At 46.1% G+C, this 12,871-nt stretch overlaps 1 protein-coding gene across 1 annotated transcript; it reads right to left on the reverse strand.

Moving 5' to 3' along the window:
- Positions 1-1,607: 1,607 nt before the first annotated feature.
- CCR75_007975 (uncharacterized protein) lies at positions 1,608-3,667 on the reverse strand (the record flags this gene model as incomplete). The annotated part of the gene is given in 2 exon segments (XM_067966031.1): positions 1,608-3,643; positions 3,661-3,667. 2 exon segments carry the CDS (start codon positions 3,665-3,667, stop codon positions 1,608-1,610), a joined length of 2,043 nt encoding a protein of 680 aa, XP_067822301.1.
- Positions 3,668-12,871: the final 9,204 nt, after the last annotated feature.

Consider the following 12,871-nt stretch of genomic DNA (forward strand, 5'->3'; position numbering starts at 1 on the left):
AAGAGCCTAGGTATTCCCCAGTAGGGCGCCCCGCACCCACTGGATATCGACGTTTCCCGCACCGTACCAGATTTCTGGTATAGGTCGGAATTGGTGCTCTTGCGAGCTTACGGGTATTTCGTAGGGGAAAGGTCGGACGTAAATGTTACGTGCTTCCGCACATATAACGTCTACGGATGTTCTTATGCTTTTTTACAGATTGAAGTGCCACTCCTCCTTCCTCAACGAGGCTTAGATCCATGAGCTCCGGTCTATTAGACGAAACCCATGTGCTCGAAGAGCTTGTACGGAAAACAGGCGGGCTAATACGAGCAGACTTGAAGTCAAACTCAGCGCGTAGCGCTGCCTCTTCGAAAGTAGCAGGATGGGATCGGAATAATTCCGTCCGGGCAACGCCCTCATTGAGACCCTTCTTAAAGACTGTTACGACAATTGCTTCTTGCACCGGGTCTTATGCATGGATGCAATGAGAATTTTTAACTCCTGGACATAGTCCCGTAGGGTTCGTTTACCCTCTCGAGTCGCTATGAGCCGTGACCGATTGCGAAAAGCCTGATTAGGCGGCGCAAACATGCTGTTTATTTACTTGTTTCAGCGAACCTCATGAGGGAAAAGCGTCGTTTATGGACGTGCTGCATGAGAGTACCCACTCCATAGCTCTACCTCCGAGCTTGGACATGGACATGGCCACCTTTTGTCGTTCTTTTAAGAACAAGGCGGAGTCAGTAGACATCTCTCTGCCTATTCCCCCCAAAAGAAAAAGGGAGGTTTCCTTCCTCTTTTCCTTTAAATGTATTCACATTGACAACTAGAGGGCAAGCCTTAAGCTCCGAATCAGGTACCGAGATGTACCGAGTTGGCATCGATGCCGCAAGGTGATCTTGTACCTGGCCGATCAGGGAGGATTGATATCGGATGAAGGCTTCAAGCCTTGCGTGCAGGACCTCTGGTCCGTAGGATAAAATGAACTCTACATGTTCGAGCCCAAATAGAGTTTTGAGCTTGTGATAAGCTGCGCGTTGCGCCTCTGAAGTTCTGGAACTTCCATTCCAGTGAAGGCTTAGTATTATACAGACTCAGGCGCAGGTTGACTACGAGTGCTACCAGCTAATTTAAAAATAGATTGGGGCCGCCAGATATAATCTGGCGGCCACATTTGTAACCCATAATTAATGGGATTTAAGTTATTTACTATTTAAGAATAGGATAAAAGGGTATTTTAGCCATAAATTAAATGTACCACAACAACGGTTCCCCAACCGATGTGTGCCCCATTAAATAATTGGTATATCTGTTCTAACACCATCATTCGCGAATCTACTCATGTAGAATAAAATGCATGTAACTAAATTCATTAGATCTTCGCCTTTCCAAATTGGAGCTACTCCACTTTTGACAAATGAGGAATATTTACTATTTATTCGCGCGATATGTGCCCTGTGCAGCTAGGTGACACTGAGTAGCACAGTTGGCAAAGCTCTTATTGTAATTCCTTTAAGGTTCGAACGAGAGCCCTCAATACGTCGTAAATGCATTCGTCCGCTATTTTTAAATCTTCGTTGGTATCTACAGATAGTATAGCATACTATTTGTTAAACTAAAAATGTTTACGACGAATCTTCGTCATCGATATTTAGCATGATTTCTATGTCGTCGTAATCAGCACCAAATGTCCAATTGACGTCATCGTCAGGCATGTGGTACAAACACTTGCTAATAAGAAACTCTTGCCGGTATTTCTGCACGACGACGTCCTCAGGAATATCATCAATACAAACCTCGAGAAAATACTTAAATAGGAACATGAAGCAAATGAACATTGTAAACATCCATACGCGAGTGGCCATCGCTAAATGATTAAAGAAATTTCCGGTGAATATGACAACAGCACCGTTGGTGCATACTGAGATGGCTGCAAATGCCTGCAGCACAAGGTACCAGTATCCCATACTGCGTACATTGCGCGGACGAGGACGACGAGACTCAAAAATCAGGCGGTAGGCATCTAATCGAATCTCAAAGTAATTATTTACATACGAAAGCAAAGGTGCAAACGGGAAAGCTACCACAAACATTGTTGTGAAGCCGAACTGAAGAGCCATTTCTGTATAGTCATCGAATGTACCGTGCCAGTCATACTGTGCCATAAACAGCTCTCGTTCGGCATCTGACTTTTTGTAGTCGTCAATGTGCCCTAGTAAGCGATACTTGCTCAAGTAAACGAAAAAGCGCGGAATGGCCACCTCAGTGATATTTCCAACGAAAAGGCGCGAGCAAAAGACGATGGCAAGCATGTACTCAAGCTCATGGATACAACTTATATCGCAACCTTCTAAGCCTTCCTTAAGAAAGGCTACATAAAAGAGTCCGGCATAATTGTTTACAAATTGGAAAATCACAGTCTTGATGATAAGACTGTTTTCATATTCCATATCGGTGCGATGGTTCTCCTGGTCGACAAGCACAATTGACACATAGTTGTAAATTTTCGTCATAACCGTAATCTGGACAACATTCGCCAACGAAGACACGATGGAGCCGTACTTAAAATTATCCAGGACGAGAAAATTCGAGTCACTACCCTTAGTAAGGTCGTACGTCAGCATGAAAATCGACGACACGAGAACAAACACTATCAAGATGAGAAATGAAATTACGACCCAGCTGTACGCCACCCGCTTAAGCTTTTCACGTGGTGAAAAATACCGCGTCGACTTGCCATTAATGGGCGATGGAATGCGTTCCCCATAAAACTGAGGCCGAAGGTTCACGGTCTCGGAATAGTGCGCTGTACCCCACCGCAGTGTCTCGCGAGAGCTAAGGCGCTTCCAATTCTCGAGGTAGATGGTCATCCAAATGGTCATAAACGCTCCAAACAAGGGCGATATGTACGCAAACACAGCATTGTAATCATCACGCGGGATGGAATAACTGATTATGCCCGTTACGATTCCTACGAGCGTTGGATAGAGTAACCACTTGGTATAGTGTCCTAGATAGAGGAAATACAGAGCCACCTTGACGCCAAAGTATTGGCAAATTCGGTCAAAAGGCTGGTTCATGGGGGACATGTTCCATACAATCCAGTTATCCTTAAGATCCATTTTCTCCTGCTCTTCGTGCAATGGATACGTGTCGACAATAGTTTCCTCGTAAATGAGCCGATCAATGTCTTGGCCAGCTCCAGTTTGGTGATTGGTAATAATATGCTCGATCAGGCCAATCCGATCTGTGCTCGAAAAGATCGAGCCATTTGGGCCCTTTCGAGTATAAAAGTGCTGTAGATCCCGTGCCTGGAAGTAGGGCGCAAAGATGTAGTCGAAGGGAGAGTACCTGTATATTTGCTTTACGTCTCGAATCGGAAAAGGCGCAATGCCATACTCTGGGATGCCATTGAATGAAGCGTGACGCAGCTCGGTTGGATCGAGTTGGAGGTGTAATTTAAGTACCTCCGCTTCTCGCCGCATAAGCTCTTCTGGAGCACGGATCTTGCAGAATACGAGCTCCTTGCCCACGGAAAAAAATAGCCGCAGTCGCAGCCCAGCAGCGCGCAGTCGTTTGATGATAGTGTCGCGCTCATCGCTGACCTCGATCACGTGCTTTGGGGGATTTGGAAACACAATTACATAGTCCCACCGCCCGCCTGTCTCGACTAAGGACGTGCCATAATGCAGCGGCACGCGTACGCGTAGCTCGGCTGTCTGTGGTTGGGGATAAGGGTCGGTCATACGACCGTGAGTTCTGATTTATGAAAGAGCACTTTATAAATAATTTTAGGGAAATGTTATTGCCACCCGACTTTTTTATCACTACCCGACTATTTTTTATTGCTACCCGACCATTAATACGTCGACCCCATTGGCTACGTCTGGCATGCCCATTGGCTACTGTCTCGTGTCCCGTCTACAACATGTGTGTACAGTGCCCTACCAGACGTAATGGAATTTAACTATTAGTCACATACAGAACCGCCTTTTTTAAACCCAGCATCACTCCATCTGTAATGGGGCACACATCGGTTGGAGAAGCGTTGTTGTGGTACATTTACTTTATGGGTAAAATACCCTTTCATCTAATTTTAAAATAGTTAATTACTTAAATCCCATTTATTATGGGTAATGAATGTGGTCGCCGCCAGATATAAATCCGGCGGCCACAGTCTATTATAATTAGCTAGGCAAGGTTTTTAGATTTAAATAATTAAATAAAGCTCAGTTCCACTTTTGATCTTAAAGCGTCAAGTGCCTTCCTAAGGCTTGCGCATTGATCTGTAAGAGATAGAAGCCTTTCTAAGGTATATCCTCTTGGGCACGAGGTGCCACTTGGTTCTACGAACCGCTGATTCCCTTGAACTAGGACTCCTTAAGCTTTAATAGCTTGTACACTCCCTGAGTTGCTAAACTCATTAGTTCAATAGAACTAAGTGACTTCTTGAGTCTGAAAGTCTTCCTCTGACTTTAGGAGCGAGGTAGCTCCGCTACACCTGGTAGCACTTGTAGTCAATCTACGCCTGAGTCTGTAAAAGACTAATTTCTCACGAAAATGGAAGAGGTTCCAGAACTTTTAGAAGCGCAACGCGCCGCTTATGACAAGCTCAAAACCTTATTCGGGCTTGAGCACGTGGAATTTATTATCTCCCAGGGACCAGAGGTCCTGCATGCAAGGCTTGAAGCCTTCATGCGGTACGAAGCCAACCTGATCCGTCAGGTACAGGCCATTTAGCGGCATCTATGCCAACCCGGCGCATATGTACCTGACTCAGAGCCGAGGGCTCGCCCTCTAACTGTAAATGTGAAAACATTTGAGGGAAAAGAGGGAGAAAAAATCCCTTTTTGGATTAAGCAGATGGAAATGTCCATTGATTCCGCCTTGTTCTTAAAAGAACGGCAAAAGGTGGCTATGGCCATTTCCAAACTTGGAGGTTCGCTGCCCGCGACGCTATTCATTAGCAATACCTTACGCCAAAGGTAATTACGCGAAGCCAGTATCTGACGCGTCTGCGTGATCAAGCCCGTGGGGCTTCGGTGGCCGCAATGAGAGAAATTCCGATCGTTTTGTTTCTAAAAGAAACATAACGCGATAATGACACTTCGTTTGAGAGCTGGGTCCATCGGACCCGCCGCCTCCGCAACAGTTGGAATTTTGGAGAGTCTGCGGATGTGGCTGATGTTCGATTGGAACGGAAGCTTCGCTTCGGCTTCCCAAAGCTTAAGGCCGAAGGCCACTTACATTCGGCGTTTATGCCACAAAACGAGGATAGGCCTAGCCAATATTTCAGTGCTTCGGTTTACCGTCCAAATATGGATCGAAGCCACACTGAGGCTATAGATCCACCTATTCCCACTTATTTTGGTGTGAAGCGTCGTTTGACGCAAAGTGACCCTGAGCTTGGCGTTCAAAAACGTCAATGGCGTACGGGCTATCTTGCCGAAGAGGTACCTCAACCTCCCACGAGTTTTCTGAAGAGGGGTAACCCAGCCAATTCATCAGATACTGGACCTTACGAAGGCGTCGCTTTAAGAGTTTCGATACGTGAAAATGAAGGTTCCGTCGCGCATCAAGCAGCGCGGGAGGGGGCCGAAATCTCGACGAAAGCATTTGATGTTTTAAAGTACGAGGTGCTACTCCTTCGCGAGGGCCTTGCTCGGGTTGAGGGCACTCTTGAGGTGGTATAAAACAATCTCAATGCTGGAACGTCAGCAACCTCGCTTAGAGGGTTAGCTGGACAACCTGGTGTGGATGCAGCAGTCTGCAGCAAGACCGCCTATCTCGGCGCAAGCGCCTTCAAGTCCACGTGGGAAGGGTCCCGATATGGCTTAAGCAAGCCAACGTTGAACACTGGGTGTGTACGCAACTTGCTAGGAAGGTTTAGCGTATAAGCTAGTCCCTTCTTGGCCACGACCGTAAATGGTTCAATAAAGCGCGGGCGCAATTTGGTCTTGAAGACCGCGGAAACTAAGTTGGTAGGTAGATTTGTAGCGTTTAGTAAAACTCGGTTTCCGACCATATAAGAATTAATACAGCTTCTGCCTTTGGCATCTACTTGTTCTTTTTCTTTGTCTTGGCTATCAGCCATCGTGTCCCTTACATGCCTTAAGACACTAAATCGTTCGCGAGGAACTCGCTTACTTGTTTTCGAACAAGTAAGCGAGTTCTTCGTGAACGATTTAGTGTCTTAAGGCATTTAAGGGACACCCCCACCAAGCCCTAAACCACGCAGTGGTATCATTAGTGGAACGCCCGGGTGGGTAAGACCGTTTATATAGAACGGAGTTTAGCCTGTAGAGGCAAGAACAGCGTTATTTAACGCAAATTCCACTACTGAGAGCATTGAGTTCCAGCGCTTTGGTGTCTGAGCACACACGCTCGTAAAACGTCTTCAATGACGCGATTGACACGTTCAGTTTGATAATCGGTCTGCGGATGGTCCGCAGTGGACATATCCAATCTGGTGCCAAGCACCCGGAAAATTGATTTCCAGAATTCACCGTGAAACGGGGATCCCGATCAGAGACAATTGCCACTGGCAAACCGTGTTGTCGAAACACGCGATCGATAAATAGCTTAGCTGTACCCTCTCCATCAATGGAACCCGGCACGGTCACTTAGTGAGCCATTTTGCTCAAACGGTCAACAAAGACCACTATACCGGAGTTACCGGCTGAATCTTTCGGTAGCCCAAAAACAAAATCCCTATTAATGGACTCCTAGCATTCGATAGGAACGGGAAGACTCGCCAGTGACGCAGCAGCATGTGCCGAGGGTTTAACCCGTTGGCATCTTCGCATCTGCGAACAGATGTGCTGACCCATTTATAAAGTTTGGGCCACCAATAACTCTGGCTGATAGAACCGTAGGTCTTTTTTCTACCGAGATGACCACGAAGGATAGTATCGTGTGCCTCATAGAGGATCCGGTACTTCAAATCCTCATCATGAGGAGCAGCGACACTCGGAGGGTCCGTGATATCTGTGCAATAAAGCAACATGTCGTTATCGATAGAAACTCGATGTAACCTTGCACGCAAACGTGCCGGTAATTTAATACCCGAATACGAGTTTTAAGGCTCGTAGCAGAGCTACACACTGTTCATCCTTGGCGTAAGCCGAACATATTAATTCAGGAATAGGTGACGAGATATTCGTTTAATGAGAAAGCTCATAATCCGGCCTGCGTGATAACGCATCGGCCAAAGCATTTTGCTTGCCGGGTTTATACTTCACCTCGAAGTTGTTTTCCGCAAAAAAAGGATAGCCATCTGGCCATTCTCTGTTAGAGATAGTCGCCGTGCGTAATGACGCGTGATCTATATAAATCACAAACGGCTTAGAGCCGAGCAGATGAACTCTGAATTTGACGAGAGCATACATCATAGCAAGTAACTCTTTGTCATGAACTGGGTAATTCTTTTCCTCAGCTTTAAGCTGTCTAGACTCGAACGCAATAACACGTTCATGCCCCTCAACATCTGTTTGTAACAGAGCACTGCCAATGTCAAAATCTGATGCGTAACAGACGACACTGAAAGGCCGATTTGGATTCGGCAGTGCCAGAATCGGGGCATGGAAAAGGCTATTCCTTAACTGCTTGAAAAGCATTATGTTCTGTGCTAGCCCAGCTCCAATCTGTATCCTTTTTAAGGAGATTAGATAATGGCCTAGCCATATCAGCGTAATTTTCGCTATATTTGTGTTAATAATTGGCGAGACCCAACCACTTACGCAAATCCTTTTGGTTTTTAGGAACCGGCCAATCTACTATGGTTTTCACCTTAGCGGGATCCGCTCTAAGGCCTCGCTTCCCAATGAAGCATCCTTAAAAAGGAATTTCGTCTGCGCCAAAGATGCATTTAGATGCATTGGCATCCATTTGTCTCTGCGCATGCACTCGAGCACTGCTCGCAAACGGTCTTAATAGTTTTCCATATCCGACGAACCTGCTCCGCACGACTATGGACAAAAATGTCATCGAAATACGTCTGTGCATAACCTCGATGAGGGCGAAATAGTTGCGTCACTAGACGATTAAATGTTGCCGGGGCGTTGGAAAGCCCTTGTGGCATAACCAGCCACTCCCATAACATGCCGCTTGGGGTGCTAACCGCTGTAAGCGGGATATCACTAGCTCGCATGAGCAATTGGTAGTAACCATCGACTAAATCCAATGCACTGTACATGCCACCATATTGATCTGAAGAACATCCTTTCTAGGAATGGGGGTTTGTGCTGGTATAGTGGCAGCATTAAGCTTATTATAAGCATGTACAATCTCGACGAAGCTGTTCTGGATGACACAAAAGCTGCACTTAGTGCGCGAAATGGGTCATCGATCCTTAAAGATCCTACGGATCCCTTTTATTCCTTGATTTAGGAATTCCAAGATGTGGTATGCAATAACCCACCATCTGTTTTACCTCCGGATAGAGGTGTTCGTCATGAAATTGACTTAGTGTCGGGAACCAAATACTGTGTCACAAGACAATGGCCTTTACCAAGGGAGCAGTGTGACGTCATTGACGATTTCTTCCGTGCTAAGAACGTAGCTGGAATGGTACGAGAGAGCAAATCTCCTCATTCGACACCGACATTTTGTATCAAAAAGCCAAATGGTAAATGGCGCACAAGTGACGATGAGTTTAACTCAACCATAGGTCGAATGACCACCATTTCAGATAAATCACCAGCTTTTAAGGCTCGACCGCACTCATCAATAGACATTTTGTCTAGCTCTAAAAGAGCATGTAGCGAAGGGATTGCCGCAAGGCTAACTTCTCCCTCAATGTTACCAGTTTACACCATTTACAAGCGTGTGTACTTGCTCACACGTATCACTTTTAGGACTATAAAACGCTTCGCGTCTCTCCTGTCTTGGAGTAGAGACAATACGCCTGTTAGAGGCCGGGACATTCACGTCCCCGAATTTTTCAGCCTGTATTGGTTCTATACCAGACATGGTGTCTAATTTGACATCCGACAAGGAGTTAGGTAACTCAACTCTCTTATCCAGCGAACGTTTACGTGTCGCTGCACGTGCATTAGAAGGATTTGACCCGAAATGCCCTGGCGAACTGCCAATAGTGTCACTATTGACACTCAGTATGGTGCCACCTCGGCCGACCACGCTCGGTGGACTTAGACGTGCCACTCCACATATCTCAGGGATATTGCACCCTTGATGATTCGGCCTTAGGCCAACAATGCTTTCAGCATTTAGTGAATCGTTATTATAACGAGTGTCACTCGACGGAGTACGTGCCGTTTCAGTTATTTCTGCTGAGTCGGGCTCAGAAAAATGTTTTTAAAATTAGAGTTTATTAACTTAGACATGCCAATGCCCAAAACACTGACAGACTCATTCAATGATCCGCGCCAATAGCGCTTTTGTAGCCTAGCAAAGGTGGGTTCATGACTCTCCAAAACTTTGCTAGGAACACTGCGCGTGGCGCCTAAGGTCTTAGACCTCCAATCGATCCATGGTTAATGGCGTTCAAGCCAGGCCATACCAAGGATGAGATCATATATAAAATCCAAATCAAGGCGAGACAGCGTTCCATACTGTCAATTCCAGAAACTTTTTATACCTAAGTTCAACAGAACTTTAAAAATACTGACACGAGTCCGAGTCGCTTGGCGAACAGTGATTGTATCACCTTCATGCGCTCTAAGTGCCTCAACGTATTGTTGACTTCCTTCAAGGGAATGACGTCGAGCATAATTGCAAGACGCTCCTGAGTCAATTAAAATTGACCACGGCTTATCAAAGCCCTTTACAGTCGCTTGAGCGACTAGCAAGCCAGGCTTGTACTCTCGCCCCGTGCCATTGAGCACCGAGCTAATTGGGGCTATGTTCTGTTTATTCTCACCTCCTTGAGGTTCGACAGAGCCTAGGTCTTCCCCAGAAGGGCGCCCCGCACCTACTGGGTATCGACGTTTTCCCCTACCGTACCAGGTCTCTGGTATAGGTCGGAGTTGGAGCTCTTTCGAGCTTTACCCGAATTTCGAAGAGGACAGGCAGGGCGTTAAAGTTTCGTGCTTCCGCACATATAACATCTACGGATGGTCTTATGCTGTTCCACAGCTTAGAGAGCCTCTTCTCCTTCCTCAACGAGGCTTAAATCCATAGGTTCCGCCCATTTAGACGGAACCCATGTGCTCGAAGAGATGTTCGGTAGACAGGCGTGCTAACGCGAGCAGACTTAAAGCCAAACTCGGCGCATAGCGTTATGGCAACTGCCTCGTCGAACGTAGCCGGATGAGATCGGAACAATTCCGTCCGGGCAACGCCCTCATTGAGAACCCCATAAAGATGGTCACTACAATTGCTTCTTGCACCGGGTCTTGATGCATAGATGCAATGAGAGTTCTCAACTCCTGGACAAAGTCCCTTAGGGTTCTGTTACCCTGTCGAGTCGCTAGGAGCCGTGCTCGCATGCGAAAAGCCTGATCAGGCGGTGCAAACATGCTGGTCATTTGCTGAATTACCGAATCCCATGAGAAAAAAAAGCGTCGTCTATGGACGCTGCACGAGAGTGCCCACTCCATGGCTCTATCTTCGAGGTACAGAGATATACCGAGTTGGCATAGATGCCGCAAGGGTGATCCTGAACCTGGCCGATCGGGGAGGATTCGTACGCATGAAGGTTTCAACCCTTGCATGCAAAACCTCTGGTCCCTGAATATACTGAACTTTACATATTCAAGCCCAAATAAAGTTTTGAGCTTGTCATACGCTATGCCCTGCGCTTCTATAAGTTTTGAGACCTCTTCCATTTCAGTGAAGGCTTAGTCTTATAAAGACTCAGAGATTGACTACTAGTGCTACCAGATGTAGCGGAGCTTCTTCGCTGCTAAAGATAGAGGAAGACTTTTAGACTTCAAGATCAAAAGGAAAACTCAGCATTTTTAATTTTAATTTAAATTCAAAACCTTACCGTAGCTAATTCAAAATAGATTTCGGCCGCCAGATATATATCTGGCGGCGACTACATTTGTTACCCATAATAAATGGAATTTAAGTAATTAATTATTTTAAAATAGAATAAAAGGGTATTTACCCATAAAGTAAATGTACCACAACAACGGTTCTCCAACCGATGTGTGCCCCATTACAATAAAGGTACCACAAAACGGTTCTCCAACCAATGTGTGCCTCATTACAGAGGCAGTCAAAAACACGTCGATTTGGGCGAGCGCGCGTGAACAGGCACAACCGCGTCTCCGATTGCGCATAAAATGCAACGTCAACATTTGATGATATTCCATATGTCTAACGTTAACTCCATTTTGTTCGGTATTGAGGTTTCGACCTCCAAGCGGTACGGAACCGTACATTCGACCAGCACCATTTGTTGGACACACTGCTGAGCTTTATAGGAACGTTATTTAAGTTGTATATGGCATAAGCGGCCACTATAGTAATTTGATAAGGCCTTTCGGTGCGCGTGCTGCTCTTCGAGTAACGCCAAATAGGCAGCCTCCGCATGTGTGATTAGCTGTACTCGAAAAGGCGGGACCAAGCCAGACCCATTCTTAGACCCGGCTTTGATATTGTCGATTACCAGATCAGGAGCAAGCCTGGTATGAGCGAGCGTTAAAATTTTACGCATACGCCAACTGCTGACGCTAACCTAAATGTAGTGATAGCGTAAACGACTTTCAGTAGACAGCGAAGGCCTAAATGATACCTGCATCTTCCTACGATGTTCCGCTGTAAATATATGCTGCAGCGAGTGTACGCTCGAAATTATGCTCGACCTCTAAAATTAAAATTGCGTGGGCTAAAATTTAAGCTTCATTGTAAGGGTGGTCGATTTGGCTATTTTCGCCTCGCGAACCAGACTCAAGATTTTTATTGATCTTCCTATCTGATGAATTTTAATTAAACGATAAATGCTCAGGACTCAATTCAGGCATCAGTAAACTGCAAGCGGGCACGTCGTAATGCGGCCACGCTCTACTTATACACACACCATAGCACAGCGAGGAGGCGGTTTAACCAGCTTCTTTTGCGTGCAGTGAGGTAGTTGCGGTGGGCGCGTTAGCGACTTCACCTAACGCACTAAGTACTTTGATTAAGTGTCTTCACGGGAGCGGTAATCCGGCTCGTGCTAAATAGTTCCGCTTACCATTTTTGGTAGGTGTGTGGACTTCTTAGATGGACTTTTGGGTAATCAAACCAAAGGAAGTTGGAGGCAATAACAGGTCTGGGATGCCCTTAGATGTTCTGGGCCGCACGCATGCTACGACGGGGTGTATCGTTACATAAAATTAACACTTATAAATAGTTTATTAATATATTATCTAAAAGGTAGAGAATATTTGGAGAATATTACTTACATAGTAATGTTCAGAAATCTTATCCATAAATAGGTATAGGCCATTATATCTATTTATCCACCACGACCTGATTGGCACGTTCTGTTTGGCCATTGATCTGAGGATGGTCTGCAGTCGACATGGGGAACTCGCCACCTAGCAGCCCAAGCACTTGTCGCCAAAACCCAGACGTAAATCATTGATCCCGGTCCAATACTATGGACTCGGCCATCTCGTGTAATCGGTATACGCGATCCAGGACAAGAGAGCTGCCTACTTGCCTTTGATCGATGTCTTACATGGTGCTGAATGAACCATCTTGCTTAGACCGTTTACGAAGACGACGAGCCCCGTCCGACCCTAATGTGAAGTCTAGACTTACTGACTTCCAACAGTTGGTTGGAATCGGTAGCGGCTTCAGTGGCGCACTGCTGGACGGTGCAGGCTTTATGCTGACACTGTTCGCAAGAGCGAATATAGTTGGCCACCCATCTAAATAAGTGCGTTCACCAAAATTTCTCTGACACTCGTAAGAATGTCTTTTCACGGCCCAGATG

The sequence above is a fragment of the Bremia lactucae genome (assembly GCF_004359215.1).
Source record: "Bremia lactucae strain SF5 chromosome Unknown BlacSF5_NotPlaced_11_SHOA01000003.1_306292bp, whole genome shotgun sequence".
NCBI classification, from domain to species: domain Eukaryota; phylum Oomycota; class Peronosporomycetes; order Peronosporales; family Peronosporaceae; genus Bremia; species Bremia lactucae.